The 20,390-nt window shown below is 35.0% G+C and overlaps 1 protein-coding gene and 1 long non-coding RNA gene across 3 annotated transcripts; both read right to left on the reverse strand.

Moving 5' to 3' along the window:
* Window positions 1-10,010: 10,010 nt before the first annotated feature.
* On the reverse strand, window positions 10,011-11,096 carry LOC120418170 (uncharacterized). Of its 2 annotated transcripts, none has more exons than XR_005605563.2 (3): window positions 11,078-11,096; window positions 10,548-10,872; window positions 10,011-10,370 (listed from the first exon to the last, which is right to left on the reverse strand). It is a non-coding gene; the product is annotated as an uncharacterized LOC120418170 (long non-coding RNA). The 2 variants fall into 2 exon arrangements; XR_005605562.2 differs by lacking the exon at window positions 11,078-11,096 and adding an exon at window positions 11,007-11,070.
* A 3,077-nt stretch (window positions 11,097-14,173) lies between these two features.
* LOC120417549 (uncharacterized) lies at window positions 14,174-14,786 on the reverse strand. The gene is made up of 2 exons (XM_039579643.2): window positions 14,654-14,786; window positions 14,174-14,574 (listed from the first exon to the last, which is right to left on the reverse strand). Exons 1-2 carry the CDS (start codon window positions 14,674-14,676, stop codon window positions 14,184-14,186), a joined length of 414 nt encoding a protein of 137 aa, XP_039435577.1. The 5' UTR covers window positions 14,677-14,786; the 3' UTR covers window positions 14,174-14,183.
* Between the last annotated feature and the right edge of the window lie 5,604 nt (window positions 14,787-20,390).

A 20,390-nucleotide genomic window follows, 5' to 3' on the forward strand; every position in this document is an offset into this window, starting at 1 on the left:
ACACTTTTTCAAGCAGTTCGCGCACCAACTGGAGGAGCTGGACCTGCTCGATCTAACGCTGAGCAAAAAGTGCATTAGGGTGGTTCACTCACTGCCGAAATTGCACAGTTTGATGCTGTGCAAGGTTCAGGTTGATGAGCACGAAGTGGGTAATTTGATGGACGGGTTGAGGAGTTTGCGAATGGCGCGGTTTGTGAACTGTTATCCTTACACCGCGGAATGTTACTATTGTAGCTGTGCTGAGTATAGGGAGTTTTTTGAGGGACTTAAAGATGAGTATGACTACTGTGGTGTCAGCGTTACGTTGGATGAGTTGGAATGTGACCAATGTATGGTGAATAGCTTTGATTCAGATTTTTAACCAGTTCGAAAACTAAATAAAAACTCTTACTTTATATTTAAACAAAGTTTGCTTACTTTATTTTATGTTGTGTCATTGATTGTGTCACGTTCCCCAGAAAACCATTCCCCAGAAAAGTTTCTTTCTCGAAAAAAAATAGGAATTGATGCAAAGTAATTTCAAAGATTACATTTTTGGAATTTCTTAGAAAACATAAAAATTGGACAATGTAATTTTATCCATGCCAAATTTCCTTTCATTATTTGACAACAATTCTTGAGAAAATAACAGAAAAAGGAAATTCGGCCTATGACTCGTTTTATTATTCTAAGAAATTTTTCCTTCTTTTTCAGTCATGTAAGTTTTGTTATACAAATGCCGAATAAATTGCAGTTTCTTTTTATTTTTTGGTTTTTCCGTGAATGCTATTTTTATTCTGAAAAGAAGAAAAATGCTTGTTAAAATTAAAATTGGATTATAGGTGTCATTTAGTATTCCATTTGACATATTGAACCTTTGGCATATTGCTAATTTTGCGTGATGATTTAAATTTTCAACAACCCGAGCAGACGGAAATAACTTGGGAAGGTCAGTTTTTGATATTGTGAGAAGATCGAAATATGTTATTGGGATGATCGGATTAGCTGTTAAAATAACAAAAATCAATAACAAAGATTTGTTCGAAGAATAACTTAAACTGTTATTATGTTGTTATTGCAATAACAAACCAATAACACAGAAGGAATCATGAAGGAATAACAAGATTTGTTATTTTGTGTGGAGAGGATGAGCAGCATAATAACTAAAAATGTTATTGAACTGGTATGTCTCCATAACAAAAAAAAGTTATTGTTTTGGTTTATTTGTAATCTGCAAATAAACCTGCATTTGCCATAACTCCTCTGTACTAGTCAGGGCTGCAGAGTCGGATACCTCTAAGCGACTTTGAATCCATACTTTGAAGACAACTCCGACTCTGGATGCAGGATATGACGTCAACGACGACTTCAGCTCTCTAAAAATACCCGACTTCACGGATTCCGACTCCAAGTAAAAGTTGCTGAAAATTTGCTGAATCCGATGCAGTCTCCGAGGTCTCACTCCAGCTCGAACTTCAACGTCAGCTCCGACTTCCTGGCTCTGTGAAAATAATAACAGTTTTTGTTACTCACACATCATAAATTCTCATTAAATAAATCAATTCCGTTAGGGAATATAACAAAATTAAAAAATAAACTCTCAAAAGTTAATTTTATCGGATTAATTTTAGCTTGAAACCCCATTTCATGGTGAAATAAATGACCCCGATAAAATTGGTAAAAAATTAGCCCCGATTCCATAGTTCTAGCCAATTTTAGTAAAATCCCTTAGGGGGTATATCAAATAATTAAAAAAAAAAATCAACTTTCAAAATTTCAAATTTTCAGAGTAATTTTAGCTTAAGGACCCCATTTCATGGCCAAAATTATGACCCCGACGAAATTGGTCAAAATTATTCCAAAGATCTAAACATATTTAACAAAAGATAAAATAATAACAGATTGTGTTATGAACACTTAGAAACTTTTCCATTTATGCGATTTGTGGTAATTTTATTTCTAAGTCAGTATACCGAACGAATAACAAATTTTGTTATTAGGAGAGTTTTTTAAATGTATAACATTTCCTCTTATTAGCGTGTTATTAAACATTTTCAATATAATATCACTTCAATACCATATTTTGTTATTTTATCAGAAACTGTTATTATTTTTTCTTCTTGAATTTGAACTTCAGGATAAAATAATAACACTTTTTGTTATTTTAACAGGATTTGTTATTGAAATATTATTAATTTTGTTATAACCGTCTGCCCGAGAAAACATATTATAAGAATCGCTTTAAAGAAATCATTCCAAATTTGTTTTGAGGTGACAAAAATTTAATTTTCCTTTTTTTGGAGAGTAAAATTCTCTTGACTTACAATAACTGCTGACTTACAATAACTGATTAATTTTTCCTTCTTTTAAAAAGGTCTCCTGACACAAGTTGAACTTCAGCTTCTTTAAAGAAGGAAAAACTGTCTTGACTTGTGATAACTGCTAACAGAAGTTTTTTTCTTGTTTGCTTTTTTGTTTTCTGTTGGGATGCGGAGCTATTCGCACCCGACTGCGAACTGTCTTCGTGACAGCATCAACATCTATCAGCCGTGCAGAGTCTTCCGTTCTCTCTTGCACCCGCGCCGGCTGAAGAAGTGCAATCAGTGTTAATTACTTATAATTATTACTTGATTTAATAAAAGTTACTTGTTACGGTAAACACCTCCTATTACTCGGTATCGTAATATTTTCATATGGAAAAAAACTCTCTTGACTAGTGATAACAAATTTAAAAAGTTGTGTAAGTGGTCAAGATTTTTTTCCCTTACTTAAAAAAGGGAAAATCAAACTCGTGGCAGCAGTTATCACCAGGCTATACATTTTTCCTTTCCTTAAAGAAGGGAAAACTCTCCTCCTCCCTTTTAAAGGTAAAAGTCAACTTGTGTCAGTCAGGAGAGTTTTCCCATCATGAAAGAATGGAAAAATTTCTAGCCTTGTAATAACTGCTGACACAAGTTAACGTGGTTATTACTGCACTCGGGCATAAAATTTCAATCTTTATTCCTCGCATCGCGATGGAGATTTCTCGATCTAAATACAACAAACGTAAGGGATAGTGGGGCAAGTGTAACAAGCTAAGGAAATGCTCGTTAAAATCCATTAAACACGTTAAAAAATCGTTCGGATTTTTTTTACATTCATCATATTCCAGGGCTTGACTAAGACTTTGATAGAACAAGTTTTTAAAAAAATCCTGTTTTTAAATGTAAAAACTTGACATTAAAATTTTTGATTTTCCTTGCGTTCTACTCAACTAGTGGGGCAAGACGAACAACCCGTTGGGGCAAGAGGAACAATGCATGAAACAACATGTTAATTTGCTAACAATTGAACTGGTATCAATTAGACACATCAGATTAGAATGTATTTGAAGCGTATCTTTCATTTTTAGACTAAATAATGATATTGTATGGACATTTTTTTTTAATTGTCGATCAGTTTTTAATTACGTTTATATTTTTTCCAATACAATATGTTGTTGCAGCAATTTGTATTTTTTCCCATACTAAAAATCCATATGGTACACTTGCCCCACCTGAACAAGAATTTTCAAAAGCTCTCAACAAAAATAACCAAAAGTTAAATCATGCTTTATAAAAGGTGCAAGTCATTGGTAGGGACACTACTGATCTAGGAAAAATAGCATTTTGATAAAATGTGCCATAAAAAGAACCCTAAGCCTTATTTTGTACTTTTCAAATATTATAAGAAAACAAAGGTTTTGAAAAAAACTTCATTAAATCTTATGTCCCATGGCGTTTACGTCGTTTTGGCGGTTATGTGGTAGTAGAATTAACTAATTGCATTGCTAGCAACAATTCATCATACTGGAAATAATCAAAATTGTATAAATGACGGCCGTACGAGCGATTGTTCCTCTTGCTCCATATGGTCGTCTTGCCCCACCTTCCCCTAGTTTGTCAATGGTACGTCAAAAAAACCAAAGCTTCGAAAATGTCATAAATTAAAAACATTTTTAAAATTCTCAAAGAATTTCAAAATTAAAAAAAATCTTAAAATTTGAAATTTAAAAATCAAAATCAGGCCGTTGCAAATATTTTTCAAAGTTTATGTCACTCCCCCCCCCCTCCCCTTCATAATTGGTCTGAAAAACCAGGGGGCAAAAAATATATTTCCAAAAAACTTTAAAATTTCCATGAACTTATAAGTCTAATCAACTGGAAACATTGATAAACATATTTAGCATGTTTGAGCTTATTTTGCATTTTTAAGAATGTACAGCACCGCAAAAAATATTTTTCGCAAAAAAAAAAATTTTTCTTCAATACTTAGATATTTTGGAAACTAATGATGGCAAAACAACTGTTCAGGTGTATAATGCATTTTAAAACAGCTGTTTTCCATTAACATGTTGAAACCATGGCTCGTAATTTCAATTTTTATACTTTTTTATTTTTTTGCCCCCCGCCCCCCTTCGACTTTGGTCAGAGTCGAGGGACATAAACTACAAAAAATATTTGCAACGGCCTTAAAGAGAAAAGGAATTATTAAAAATTCAAAATTTAAAAATAATCTAAAGTTATAAATCATTAACTTTTTTTAATTTTGTAATTTGGATTTTTTGGAAATTTTAAAATCTTTGGAAATTCCGGAATATTTGAAATTATTGAAATTTTAGAAATTTTGGAAATTTTGGAAATTTTGAAAATTTTGGAAATTTCGGAAATTTTGGAAATCTTGAAAATTTTGGCAATTTTGAAAATTTTGGAAATGTTAAAAATCTTGGCAATTTTGGAAATTTGGGAAATTTTGGTAATAAATTATAATTATTACCAGGATAAATATTTCTGGGGAACGGTACATTCTGCGGAATGGTAGAATCTGGGGAATGGTTTTCTGGGGAACCTGATACAATCTGTGTCATTGAGCTAAAATGTGGCCTCAAAGATACACAAAAATGTCTTTCGAACAGGCAATGTAGCACATAAATTTGACTATTTTTTAGATTTTAGGAATAAAACAATGAAATACAAGAAATATTAAATGGAAACGTAAGAATAGTGTTTATCTGAAAACTGTTGTTTTTCTTAAGAAATGTGCCGATTTCAGCACGACCTCCAATATCTGGTCATCGTAATCGTCAAAATGACAGCCTCAGGATCCCACTCAGCAAACTTTCACGTTCTTGGATCTCCACGACAGCGCTCACAATTTCACCCAAAAAGCCTCCGGATCATTTTTCGCTACCCTCCTCGATAGACCCTTTTCTATTCTTTTGACCGCTTCTTTCTTTCAGCAAGTCGTCGGCATCCATTCATGTGCCAAATCGGCGCGCATCGTGGCCGTGGCCGTAAAATTATTGGTTCGTTAAATCTAGTCCCTCGGCGCGATCCTGTGCAGCTTCACGACCAGCTACCAGCACCAGAGGTTAGAAGAAATGAGTTGTTTGTCGTGATCATGCCGGTCAACTATTAGCTTTGGACGGCCGAACCGCAAAACCAGTAATAATAATATAGCACATCATTTTTCTGGACCCGAACTCGATGGCTTGGTTCACACCACGTCGGGCCAGCCAGCATTAGGGACCTACATAGGGAAATGAAATGTTCTGGGAGAAATTTCAAACACCCAAAGTCATTCAAATTGAAGGTTGAAAAACTTGTAGTTTTTCTTTCGAGCTGGCACTTTTCTTATACCGAACAAGCTCAACCATGACATAAACAACCAGATTATTATCAACAACAGTTTTAAAATACTTGTAATTGTTATAAGTCTCGTTTTTTTGCCAAAACTATTTTAAATTGATTCCAACCTTGTTCTTGCATGATCTTGTAGCTCGATTGGAACCCCGATTTGACAGTTCGATTGGAACCCTGAGAGTGACATTTCGCCTCTCCATATAGGCTCTCTAGCCAGCATCACCTTCGGGACAGGAACTAAAAAGTCTGGCTGTTTTCACTGACCCCGAGAAACAGGTCGCGTGCACTGAGCTGGGGCAAACTTGCGAGCTTGGAATCTAGGAAGTGGTTGGACACGATAAAACTTGAACACAACTTGATGAACAGCAGCATTTCCTAGGCAGGTTGGAATTTGTCTACTAACTTAAACACAATGCAGATGATTGTCTCAGATGTGGTTAGAAAAGGAATCATGAATTCAATTTTTTAAGATGTCCATTGTCAACTAGCACTGAACATGAAGGAAAACAACCAACGAAACTGCAGAAGAAGGCGGTTTGTGTCTGATGGTCAACAACGGAGGGTACTGTTTCCTGAGAGTGAAGAAAGTGGTTTACAGTGTCAGGGGTGCTTAATTTTTTTAAATGTAAAATAAGCATCTTAATATTCCAAACCATGTGATTAAAATTATGTAGGAAGTTATCTTAATATGTAAGAATTTGTAAATTTTTAGATGAGATTTTGAGATTTTTCAGGATATTTTGAATTTTTAGTATAGAATTATGCTTTAACTTTTTGAAACTATATAATTTCTTTTTTACTGATTTGATGAGTGCAAAAATGCGAAAAAAAATCGGGAAAAAGTCTCAACATATCTTTTAAAGTTTATGTAAAATTCGAAATTATTCTTAGTTAAGACATTCAAAATATCTTGTATAATGCTCATTACTATACTATTTAAAATGTCAACAAATTTTGATTATGAAATTTTATTATGTGTCACCTATTGTATAAACCCCTATAAGATTTTTCATTCTACCTTAAATTTGCTTAGTGAATAAATGGATTTTTTATATAAATCGGTTCGGTGAATAAACTCCAAATTTCATGAATTTTCAAATGTTTATAACTTTAGAATTTGTATTTAGTTACGTATTTTGAAATCCTTTGTTGTTTCATAAGATGTTGGTTTCATAAGAATTTGGGAATAAATCTTACTCACTACATAAGTTCAAATCAAGGATTTTACATGCCATGTAATAAATACTGCACTTTTGGAAAAAAAATCCTTGAAAAAAAATAGGGATTTATGATTTACAAAAGCTATCACGATTATAATACATGAAATATTAACATTTTTTGAAAATCATTCCTTTTTACTACATTCAGTAGTTATAATAACATTTCGGCTGAATTAATAATTATTTTGAATTGAGAAATGCATATACATGATATGAGCTTTTATGTTTTTTTTTCTAAAACTAAAAGTTTTGCAAAAAAAGAAAATAAATAATACAAAATTCAAGTGCAAACAGATACTATCTAAGATTAATTAAAATTAATCTTAGATAGTACCTGATTGCATTTGAATTTTGCATTTTTTTCAAAATGATTGTTTCCCTCCTTATTTTTGTATATTTGGAAGGACATTTGACGATCGTTTTCAACGGTCTTATTTCTCAAAATTATTTGTAAATCAATATTCAACATTATTTAATTTGTAATTATGTTCTGCCTTCCTCACCTCAATGAGGAAAGGCTATAAAATCACTCGAAAAATGAACTTCTTTATTCGACCTCGTAGACCCACCTTCACGTATACCTATCGACTCAGAATCAAATTCTGAACAAATGTCTGTGTGTGTGTCTGGATGTGAGTCCGTGCACCCAAAAAATATGCACTCGATTATCTCCGGACTGGCTGAACCGATTTGGACCGTTTTGGTCTCATTCGATCCGTCTTGGGGTCCCACAAGACCCTAGTTAATATTATGAAGTTTAGAAAAGTACTTCAAAAGTTATGCTTAAAAAACTATTTTAGCTAAACTTCGAGAGATTGTAAAAAGGGTGGTTTTTGTAAGAAAACTCGTCATGCTATACATTTTTAGAAAGGTATTAAAAAGACCTTTCCAACGAGCCCAAAACATTGTGGATCTGACAATCCTATCAAAAGTTATTGGCAATTAAGTGTTATTTACCCGCTTTTTGTAGGCCGGATCTCATATATTGTAATGAAAACGTTGTCCGGATCTACCATGCGACCCATCGTTAGATGGGTAATCAAAAGACCTTTCCAACGAGCCCAAAACATTGAAGATCTGACAACCCTATCAAGAGTTATAAGCACTTAAGTGTTATTTACCCGCTTTTTTGAGGCCGGATCTCATATATTTTGATGAAATCGTTATCCGGAACTATCATGCGACCCTTCGTTAGATGGGTAATCAAAAGACCTTTCCAACGAGCCCAAAACATTTAAGATCTGACAACCCTATCAAGAGTTATAAGCACTTAAGTGTTATATACCCTTTTTTTTGATTCCGGATCTCATATATTTTGATGAAAACGTTGTCCGGATCTATCATGCGACCCATCGTTAGATGGGTAATCAAAAGACCTTTCCAACGAGCCCAAAACATTGAAGATCTGACAACCCTATCAAGAGTTATAAGCACTTAAGTGTTATTTACCCGCTTTTTTGAGGCCGGATCTCATATATTTTGATGAAATCGTTATCCGGAACTATCATGCGACCCTTCGTTAGATGGGTAATCAAAAGACCTTTCCAACGAGCCCAAAACATTTAAGATCTGACAACCCTATCAAGAGTTATAAGCACTTAAGTGTTATATACCCTTTTTTTTATTCCGGATCTCATATATTTTGATGAAAACGTTGTCCGGATCTATCATGCGACCCATCGTTAGATGGGTAATCAAAAGACCTTTCCAACGAGCCCAAAACATTGAAGATCTGACAACCCTATCAAGAGTTATAAGCACTTAAGCAAGCACTTAAGTGTTATTTACCCGCTTTTTTGAGGCCGGATCTCATATATTTTGATGAAATCGTTATCCGGAACTATCATGCGACCCTTCGTTAGATGGGTAATCAAAAGACCTTTCCAACGAGCCCAAAACATTTAAGATCTGACAACCCTATCAAGAGTTATAAGCACTTAAGTGTTATATACCCTTTTTTTTATTCCGGATCTCATATATTTTGATGAAAACGTTGCCCGGATCTATCATGCGACCCATCGTTAGATGGGTAATCAAAAGACCTTTCCAACGAGCCCAAAACATTGAAGATCTGACAACCCTATCAAGAGTTATAAGCACTTAAGTGTTATTTACCCGCTTTTTTGAGGCCGGATCTCATATATTTTGATGAAATCGTTATCCGGAACTATCCTGCGACCCTTCGTTAGATGGGTAATCAAAAGACCTTTCCAACGAGCCCAAAACATTTAAGATCTGACAACCCTATCAAGAGTTATAAGCACTTAAGTGTTATATACCCTTTTTTTTATTCCGGATCTCATATATTTTGATGAAAACGTTGTCCGGATCTATCATGCGACCCATCGTTAGATGGGTAATCAAAAGACCTTTCCAACGAGCCCAAAACATTGAAGATCTGACAACCCTATCAAGAGTTATAAGCACTTAAGTGTTATTTACCCGCTTTTTGAGGCCGGATCTCATATATTTTGATGAAATCGTTATCCGGAACTATCATGCGACCCTTCGTTAGATGGGTAATCAAAAGACCTTTCCAACGAGCCCAAAACATTGAAGATCTGACAACCCTATCAAGAGTTATAAGCACTTAAGTGTTATATACCCTTTTTTTTTATTCCGGATCTCATATATTTTGATGAAAACGTTGCCCGGATCTATCATGCGACCCATCGTTAGATGGGTAATCAAAAGACCTTTCCAACGAGCCCAAAACATTGAAGATCTGACAACCCTATCAAGAGTTATAAGCACTTAAGTGTTATTTACCCGCTTTTTTGAGGCCGGATCTCATATATTTTGATGAAATCGTTATCCGGAACTATCATGCGACCCTTCGTTAGATGGGTAATCAAAAGACCTTTCCAACGAGCCCAAAACATTTAAGATCTGACAACCCTATCAAGAGTTATAAGCACTTAAGTGTTATATACCCTTTTTTTTATTCCGGATCTCATATATTTAGATTAAAACGTTACCCGGATCTATCATACGACCCTTCGTTAGATGGGTAATCAAAAGACCTTTCCAATGAGCCCAAAACATTGAAGATCTGACAACCCTATCAAGAGTTATAAGCACTCAAGTGTTATGAAAACAATGCCCGGATTCAGCATTTTATACAGTTATACGAAATTTGGCTTACGTAAAGTTCATATTAAATGCGGTTTTGGCATAGGATTTTTTTTTGTCTTTTTCATACAGTTTTATTAGTTTCACACTTCACACTTCAAGATGCCTCCAGCCGCTGGATCAGATCGTGGTTTTCCATGTCAACGTCGTTTGTGGCCGCCGAACTGCCGTCACCGGTTTCCTTGGTGGTGGTGGCGCTGGCTGTCTTTGTCGAGGGTGACGAGGTGTCGATCTTCTCCAGACGCTCAAGCAGGTGGTCCTTCTCAATTGGGACAGCTTCCGGAGTGTTGGTGGTCTCCTCACCAGAGCGATGCCGCAGACTTGAGTTCTTCAGCAGCCTTCTCCTTTAATACGGCCGCATCCCTCGTTTCACCGGAAGCTGCGGAATAAGAGGTGATTAGAACTTGAGTTTTCCTACCCGGAACGTGCACCGTATTGCCGTTACTGGAAAGGTTTGGATTTCAGGTTCTTAGCACTGTTGGTTTAGGAACGATTGCGCTGAAGTTTTGTCCGACATCTGCGAGTAGCTTTCCAGTTCCGCCCGACGAGTACTTACATTGTTGTGGTACTTTGACCAGTCACCAAATGAACAATAGTGCCGTTCCCTCCTCTAGCATCTATTCCGGCTCCGGCTTTGACGTCGATTAGATGCACCCGCGGTTGACCGTGAAAACGGCATCAAGATTCCTCAAAGTCTTGTCCAGACACCGCAAATTGATCCGGCCCTTTGCCACCCAGAAGAACACGCCCCGCTGCCGGATGAGCTGGCCCTAGGAGACGGGTGGACTCGCCGCTGGAAGCCGTCGCCAACGCTCGGCAGATGCCGTTTTCCTCCAGCTGGTCGATGTTCGATCAGCGTTACCGGGAGCTGCACTCCGTCACTGAAAAAAACAAGAACCACTTTTAAGTTTTTTTCGCTTTGTCACCGGAGAAGATCGTTACGGAAAGAGAACCGTAGATGAGGAGGATAGGTCGGATAGAGAACTTGTTGAGTTCATTGTCCACTCGAACTTACATCCACGGTTCTCTTCCCGATTTGATCTTCTCCGGGAACTTCTTTGTTGTTAGCTCGTTTGCACTACTCACCTGTCAAAACAGAAATGAAAATTTTGCTAAGTCCAAGCATTTCGTCACTACAAGAATGCCAAAAAACAGCTAAGTGTCATCGCGCTTTTTGCGACGTTCATCTCAAAAATTGCGATCGCCTGGTAAGCGTGCATGAGCCGCTACACTGTTAAGAGCAAAGAACCAAATCAACCTAAAATCGTGTTGACTTTGATTTAAAATTCAACGCTAACATTCCAAAAAGCATCATGTACAAACCGTGCGTTTCGAGAAAAACGCATTTGAATGTTGAGCATCATTTTTCAATTCCCATTTTAATATAAAAGCAAAAGAAGATATATTAACAAATGATGAAAAACGATTCTTTTATTGATTACCATTCATATTCAATAAAACATTATCTCCGTCATTATATTTAAGAAAAACACTGCAGTCATTGGAGGGGAAGCTTTGTTATGATTCGTTTTTATTCGCCGAATGTACATGGCGCCTTTTGCAAGTGGAGGGGAAGTTTTGATATGATAAGCTTTTCGTCGGCAAATCTACATGGCGTCTTTTTGATGATGCTTTCTTCCGTCGCAAGGTTCATGTCTGGTGTTTTTTTTTTTAAAAGGTCCAAAAAACCTTATTTCCAGTTTTTGCCTTTGGGGTGTTTTTTAAACCGCCTTGAGTTAGAGGTATTTAAAAAAACCCAAAAAGCAAAAACTTAAAATTTGGTTTATTTGACCTTTAAAAAAAACTCCAGATGTAAGCTTTTATTTGACAGGGCTATGTAAACAGGCACTGCTGATGCCAGAGATTTTGTTTATGTTACTTTATTTAAAATCATTATTGAACAGAATTAACTGAAGAAATTGTTGATCATTTTTGGTGAGAGATATACCTGGACGTTTGTTTGCATAATATTTCCTATCTCTTTCTAGCAAAAGTTTTTTTTCTGGCAACTTCTAGCTGGTTTTTGCCTTCCTCACCTTACTGAGGAAAGGCTAAAAAATCACTCGAAAAATTAAAATCGTAATTTGACCACCCTCTTTCACGTATACATAGGGGCAGGGGGGCAGAATGGGCCACCCTTGGTTTTGGGCTTTAGAATGGATTTAGACCAAATGTAAGGCAAGGGTCTTATAAAGGACGTCAAATAACATCACCACACCGAAAACGACGTTTGAATTCATTGTATTTTTCGAATTATTAGCAAAAATATAAATTTATTGACAAAATCACGAAAATGTTGTTTATTTCGAAGTTCTTAAATAAGCTTTCTCGAAAGTTACATTGTTTGAAAAAGTTTGTTAAATGTTTATAATGTTACCAGGAGCTATTACGAAGGTAATGAAACAACAACGGAACCTTCAAATCATTTAGAGGCTAGGCGGAAGTGTTAAATTGAAATCCACTTGGGGGCAGAAAGGATCACCGTTTTCCTGCCTTATAAAAACAATCAAAAGTTATGAAATTTGGTTAAATGGACTATGTCACTCCTGGTAGGTTCACAAATCACGTTTAATGCAACATTTGTTGATTTTTTAGTTGTTTTGATGCTTATTTGTAAAAATAGTGTCTTATTTTAACATATTAAAACTATTTTCAAAAATGTTTGTTTTGGTAAGTGACTATTTTTATAAACGTGGTTTAACTTCATGGAAACTATGTTAGAAAGGTCCCCTAAGTCATTTATTATCACCCTTCAACGTTTTATCTGACAAAATGGCTTGTTTTCTAAGGTGGCCCATTCTGCCCCGCAGGGTCCATTCTGCCCCGCACCCTGGAAAAGTAGTCGAAAAACATTTTTTTTTAATTGCATAAAAAATAGTTTTAAGCTAAAAATTTTCATCAACCAAGTATACAACATTGAAGGGAACATCCCAAAGCATAAGCCTACTACACTGAATTAATAAATTTGTATGTTTTTCTATGGTTTTTGGTGCATTTTTCTTAGGCGGGCCATTGAAAAGACCTTTCTAACGAGTTCAAAACATTGTAGCTCTGACTACCCTATCAAATGTTATTAGCACTTAAGTGTTATTGGACAAGTTTTTTATCAGACCTTGCCGATGGGCCAGATATATTGAAGGTCTGAAAACCCTAACAAAAGAAATGAGTAATAAATTTGACTTGTTAAACATGTTAAGGAGGTATGTTCCTATTTTGACTGAATGTATTAAGTTTATGAATGCGAGGAAGGCACCAACCACCTAAAGGTGGATTAAGTAACGTTTTTTTAGTTAACTCTGCATGATGCATCAAATATTATAAAGCTCTTAATTTTTTTTACAAAAAGTAATTAAAATTTTGTTTGATAAATTGTTATTCTTATTGCCATGGCTAATTTTAAATTCTCATGTTTTAATAACTCATGTCATGCAGTTTAAATTCAATAAATAACAATAAATTATAATCAAAAAATTTTCAGTCTCACTCTACCCATACTCCTTTTTTGACTAATAATGACCATTTTTGTTTAAATGTTAGGATGAAGATTGGTTTGCGACACTTTTAATGCATTATGGTTGCTCTTTTTTCAAGTTGCGTAATAACAAGTGACAATTGATCGTTTTTTTTTAAATAAAAGTACACAGAAGAAAAAAAGTTGAGTTTTAGAAGGATGATAAACAAAAAGTCGGCTTTTGTAATTACATTTTTCTTAGGGCTAATAGTTATTACAGAGGATCGTGTGATTCCCTGAAATATATTAATGTATTTTTTTAATGGATTAAAGAAAATGTAAAACATTAGAAAAATAAGGCACATAATGTAATATTTTTCGAATGATTATTACTTTGGAAATTTCAACTTCACATTTTCAATGAAGGTCTACCAATTAACTGAAACCAATTTGAAATGCAGTTGATAATAATTTTAAGTAAATTTTGGCTCATTGAAAAATATTTTTTATAGTGTTTTTTGTTAATTCTGATTTACAGTAAGGTTGCAAATGTTTTTTGAAGTTTATGCCACCCCCGCCAAAGAGAACAAAGAATTTTTTTTACAAAAAAATAAAAAAAATGGGATTTGTGAATCTCAACTAATTTTTGGTTTCAAGCCATCTGCGTGAATGATTATGAATTCTTCAATATTTGTTAGGTATTAACTGCAAATAAAAAATAAACTTCAGGAATCCCTGGCCTCACGAACCATACCGTAACATTTTGAACCCATCTCGCCACCTCCCAAGGCACTGCACATCCCATAACTGAATGAAAAACGGTGGTGCCGATCCAAACACTCTTCGGAAGCAACTCTGCGGCACCAGACCAGAACCGCCGCCGCCGCCGTCCACAATCTTCATCATCTTCTTCTTGTTCGCCTCTCTTCCCCCTCCAAATGTCTCCTGTTTTAGCCTGCCCAGTGGCCAGTTTAGCCGTCGGTTGTGGGGCACTTTGAATATATTTATTTTTCCATCTCTCTGTCTGTCCACCCTCGCCATCGTCTTGTCCATTTCTCCAGGGTCCACAGCTTCCAGTCGGTGGACCCGGGACCACTCAACAACAATGCCATTAACAAGTTGGCCGCGCGCTCTGCATGATGTAAACAAATAAACACACACAACTGAGCAAGCAGCAGCAGCAGCAGAGTGAATAATAATAAAAATCTTACTTATCACGATGCCAGACGCCCATCGTGCCCCAATTTCCCGACCTCCTCCTCCCCTTTTAGCCAAGTTACCCCACTTTTCCATCGTGAGGAGGCCATCTTTTTTCGCGGGCACAATATTGTTATTACAGGCGCGATGCATGGCCTACTAGACTCCTAGTACCAGCTACTAACTTCACTACGTGGGTCATTTTTCATCACGCGCGGCTCGCTGGCTGCTGAGAGAGAAGCGTTTGCCGCAAGGCCTGCTGCCGTTTCGTGCCCTGCCTGGAAAATTGGCCAAGTCGAACTCGTTGGCCACACCCTGACGGATGGATATTGACCGGTGCTGGTGTTGAAAGATGGTGGCTGTTTTTCATAATATTTTTATGTTGGCCGAAGTGAGTATTTTTCGATTGCTTGCCGACAAATAAACATGACCCGTGCATGGAGCATTTAGAGCTGTGTGCATCTGCAAACGATCACTTTCGAATTTGTTGGGGGCGTGATAGAATTCTCACCTCAATATGTAATTGTTGGATGATATCGGCATCGTTTGATGAATCTGATTTTCGACAACTCCACGTAAAATCATAATATTTAGAGCATAAACATTATGTCGGCATCAATATATGAACTGTATAAGTTTGAAGCGGTGCATGAAAAAGTGTGAAATTTACATGTTTTTTGTTGACGTCAAGCATTTTGAAAGATGTCACGACTGTTTATTATTGCATTTCATTGTTACATACGTTTTTTCAACATACAATTTTTTTCTCCTAATTGACAAGTGATCGTGTTTTCTAAAAGGACCCCAAAGTTCATGCTTCCCTTCGAGTTGAGCCTGCACAGAAATTTTGTTGTTCGGTGTAGTTAGATTATTGTCACTTTTTGCGCGTTTTTTTTCTTTTTTAATGCCTGTGTCGTTCCATTCTCCCACTTAATCCCATCATTTTTTTTTAAAGAACGAATGTTTTTTCATCGCGCTATAACTCGAAAGTGGATTTTCTGATCGATATGAATAGGCTTAGTGATTTTTTACGCTCAAAAATTGTAAATTTCTCGGGGACCTCAATTTCAAAACACACAAATTTGACGCAAATTTCGCGGAACTTGAAAAATGTTAAAATAACTCTGAAAATCCTATGCTTAAATTAAACAAACTACTTTTTATGCTTCATTATATATTATTCTTCAATAAACTTTAAAAAATCTTCACTTAATTTGAATGCGACACAAACAAAATCTCCTATTTTTCAAAAAGAAATTCTTCTGGACTCTATATATATTTTGAAATAAAATGTAGGGCACGTCTATTCTCGTTTAATAAACTGCTCTTTTAATGTTCAACTAATAAAGCTAAAATGTTTTCGCTAATTTGCTTCTGTTATATCATTTTACATTTTATTGAATTTCATATCAAAGCAAGATTTAACAATCTTGTCCAGTCAAAATGAGTACAATAAATTGAATTTTCTGCGACATTCAGCCAATTAAACATATTTTTCAATGGTTTTAGCTCACTTTTCAAGACTAAATTCAAATAAATTTACAAAAATAATATTTTTTTTTAACAAAATCAAAATGTTTATTCTAAATGAGAAAAGAAAAGAAGTATGTTCAAACTTTCACGGGAATCATGCACCCAAATAAACAAATATCGTTAAAATTAAACAGGCTTAAAAAATTGATATGATTGATTGTTGATTCCATCGATACAAAAAACTCTTCATTTAAGTTTGAATGAAACAAAGCTTGATTCTTTTAGTTTCTTTCAAAATTATACCTTTCAAATTAAATAGCAGTAATTTTTTTTAATACAGCGAATGAAAATATTACCAAATTTCGCGGATTTCACGCTGTCCGCAAAATCGTGAAATTTCACTTACTCTAGATATGAGTGTCTCAGCAGAAAAAGTTTCACTCAACATTTTTAATCTTTTGGTCTATTTAAATTTTTGAGTTGAAGATAAACAAAAATAGTATATCTTTAATAATATTTATTTTTCATAATTTAACTTTTTTCATAAATTAACGACATGCTAGAAATATGAAAAATAATTTGTTTTGTTTTTTTTTGTTGTCCACTCCACCTCGACAAGGGTACAGATGAGCAGTTCTCTACGGAATCGGTCGTTTTTGTTTAATTTTGATTTTTGTATTTTTTAATCCGGCTGAAACTTTTTTGGTGCCTTCGGTTTGCCCAAAAATCATTAGTTTGTCCATACGATTTTCCATACAAATATGGCAGCTACAGCCGTTTTCAAGTTATAGCCATTTTTATGTAATTTTTTTTCAAAATAGTCGCAGTTATTGGTTTTTTAAAAATACTGCCCATGTTTGCCCACTGATACTAAAAAAAAAACATAAATTTTCTTGTTTTTAAACCTTTGCATGGCAATATCTCAGCAACTAAGGGTAGAGAAATTTCAAAAAAAAAAAAAATTCAAAAGTTGGCAAATATGGGCACTATTTAAAAAAATAAATATGTGACTATTTGAATAAAGTTACATAAAAATGGCTATAACTTGACAACGGTACACTTTATCAAAATTTTACTAAAGTACTTTTTAATTGCAAATTCAATTTTGCATCCAAAAATGAAATTAAAAAAAATGCAACCATTTTTTTGCCCATTCTGGAAATTTCTGAATAGTTGGCATTTAATGTCCTCTAAAACATATAAAAAAAATTTAAAATAGTGTTTTCAATCAAGTTTTAGTGACAAAAAGTAAAAGTAAAAATCATCATCATTTTTTACCGTGTATCATTTTTTTTCAGTGTAGTCTATATCCATACCTACAACTTTATCGAAGACACCAAATCGATCAAAAAATCCTTCAAAAGATACAGATTTTTGAATTTTCATTCATCATTTTTGTATGGACAGCTGCCATATTTGTATGGAAAATTATATGGACAAACTAATGATGAAAAATGGCTTTTTTGGGCATACCGAAGGCACCGAAAAACTTTCAGCCTTTTAATCCGGCTACAGAAAAAATCGAATGACCGAAATCTCAGAGAATAGCACAGATGTTTCAAAACAAATTTGAGCTACCATTATTAGAAGACCAAAAAATAATACTTTTAGGAAATAAAGTTTATATAGAAAAAAAATTGAAAAAAGAACAATTACTTTTAATTGTAACAATTTTTCTCTGCACAGTGAAAATAATTAAATTTGAAATATTTAACATTACTTTTTATGTTGTAAAATTACCTGAATTTAGTAAATTAAAGATGTTTGGATGGAAAATTACACATTTTTTCTGACATTAAAGATGCACTCATTGCCAGTAATATTACCAAGATATTTTTAATGTGAGAACTGCCCTAATTATGTCGTACAAATTTGCGTCCGGACAGCTGCAAAAAATGTTAGGAGACTTGTATGACCAAATCAAATATGCAAAATGCCTCATTTTGTCATAGGGAAGCCCTAAACAAAATTGTTTTTGTTTTATTTGAGCTCGCATTTATATGTGCAGAAAAAAATGAAATTCGGATAGACGGAATCGTACAAAATATTGTTTTAAACTATCGATTAAAATGTTGTTGCTGTCACTCCGTCGACCGCGCCCCAAGTCATGTGACATAAGATTCAAAATGTATTTGCAGCGTCCTTATGTGACTTCCAAAGCGTTCGATTTTATTTCAATATTGAAATTATATCATTTTAAGGAAAAATTTGGCTTGTTAGCTTGCCGTATTTTTTTATTTCAATTGCGAAACATGATGAATACATTGTAGTATTCGATATTAAGCATGTTTTAAAAATGAGCAATTCCAGCCCAAAACAGGAATTTTTCAGGTACTTTTTTCTCGACCCTTTCCGATTTCAATGAAACTTTGTAGACATGTTATCCTTCGCTTATATAAGCCATTTTTGTGTATATGGAGCCAGTTCCACTCGATAATGACATTTGAGAAGGGCGTAAGTGTTTTAAATATTTTTGTAATTCGGAATTTAAATATTTCTGTATTTTGAAGCCGTTGCACCGTATCAAAAAGTGGTCAAAGACAAACTTGTAGGAAATTTGACGGGCTTTTCGATAGAAATACACTGAAAGAAAAAAACACTCCACTTTTATGAGATTTTTTGATTTTTAAGTTTAAAAGTCAAATTTGAGGGGGAGCCCACGATTTTTTTTCGTTCAAAATTTTTGTGAAGATAGCCTAAGATGTTACAAAAATACTCACGAAAAATGCAGGATGGAGCATCTCACCTAAAAAAATACAAAAATCATTTACTGAATCTGTTTTTTTGAAAAGTGCTCTAAACGTCAAAATTTTCAAAAGCCGAATATGGGAATCGATTCTCCAGACAATTTTACATAAAAGTCTTCATAACGACTACTGTCCAAAGTCCTATCCTTGTGAAGTTACAGCGGTTTTTGGCAATTTCTATATGACAGACTTGATTTTTCAGTCTCGTTAATATTTTTACCGGAAAGCTCGTCCAATTTCCCATAAGTTTGTCGTTAACCACATTTCAATTGGATGTATGAGCTTACAGATATAAGCTAATTACATTGCTCATAGCTGAAAACATCATATTTTTTCAGTGTAGTATAGTAACAAAAAATCAAAATCAAAAATCAAATTATTCGCTCTACAGCATTGCCTTGGCGTTCTCGATTGCGAGATTCCTACTCGAAACTAGGTATCCGAAGGCTTGATTGTTGAGGCAATTGCAAACCTCTTTTTATACCTTAGCTTCCATCCACCCCGGGATTCGAACTGACGACCTTTGGATTGTTAGTCCAACTGCCTACCAGCGACTCCACCAGGACAGGACCCAGGGAGACGACTCCTACACCTGGACTGAGCTAACGACCTAACCTTTTTTAGGTTAGTCCGGGGCCAACATTTACTTCCCGTCCGACGGAAGGCGTGATCAGACAAATCTCGTCTCAAAATTTGCCACCGGGACCTTCTGGGATCGAACCCAGGCCGACTGGGTGAGAGGCAATCACGCTAACCCCTACACCACGGTCCCGGCCTTAGTATAGTAACCTGGATAGTAAATTAGCTTATATCTGTAAGCCCATACATCCAATTGAAATGTGGTCAAAGACAAACTTATGGGAAATGAAACGAGCTTTTCGGTAAAAATATTTACGAGACTGAAAAATCAAGTCTGTCATATAGAAATTGCCAAAAACCGCTGTAACTTCACAAGGATAGGACTTTGGACAGTAGTCGATATGAAGACTTTTATGTAAAATTGTCTGGAGAATCGATTCCCATATTCGGCTTTTGAAAATTTTGACGTTTAGAGCACTTTTCAAAAAAACAGTTTCAGTAAATGATTTTTGTATTTTTTTAGGTGAGATGCTCCATCCTGCATTTTTCGTGAGTATTTTTGTAACATCTTAGGCTATCTTCACAAAAATTTTGAACGAAAAAAAAATCGTGGGCTCCCCCTCAAATTTGACTTTTAAACTTAAAAATCAAAAAATCTCATAAAAGTGGAGTGTTTTTTTCTTTCAGTGTATTTTTATCGAAAAGCCCGTCAAATTTCCTACAAGTTTGTCTTTGACCAGTTTTTGATACGATGCAACGGCTTCAAAATACAGAAATATTTAAATTCCGAATTACAAAAATATTTAAAACACTTACCCCCTTCTCAAATGTCATTATCGAGTGGAACTGGCTCCATATACACAAAAATGGCTTATATAAGCGAAGGATAACATGTCTACAAAGTTACATTGAAATCGGAGAGGGTCGGGTACAACCGATTCCCTATTTGGCA

The sequence above is a fragment of the Culex pipiens genome, chromosome 2 (genome assembly GCF_016801865.2).
Source record: "Culex pipiens pallens isolate TS chromosome 2, TS_CPP_V2, whole genome shotgun sequence".
In the NCBI taxonomy this organism is placed as follows: domain Eukaryota; kingdom Metazoa; phylum Arthropoda; class Insecta; order Diptera; family Culicidae; genus Culex; species Culex pipiens.

What these genes read in the sequence shown, in the direction of transcription:
- LOC120417549 (XM_039579643.2), bottom strand. Translation starts at nt 14,676, where the DNA reads ATGGGCGTCTGGCATCGTGATAA. An exon ending in GGCGTCTGGCATCGTGATAA is followed by an intron (nt 14,575 to 14,653) that starts GTAAGATTTTTA and finishes TACATCATGCAG; the next exon opens with AGCGCGCGGCCAACTTGTTA.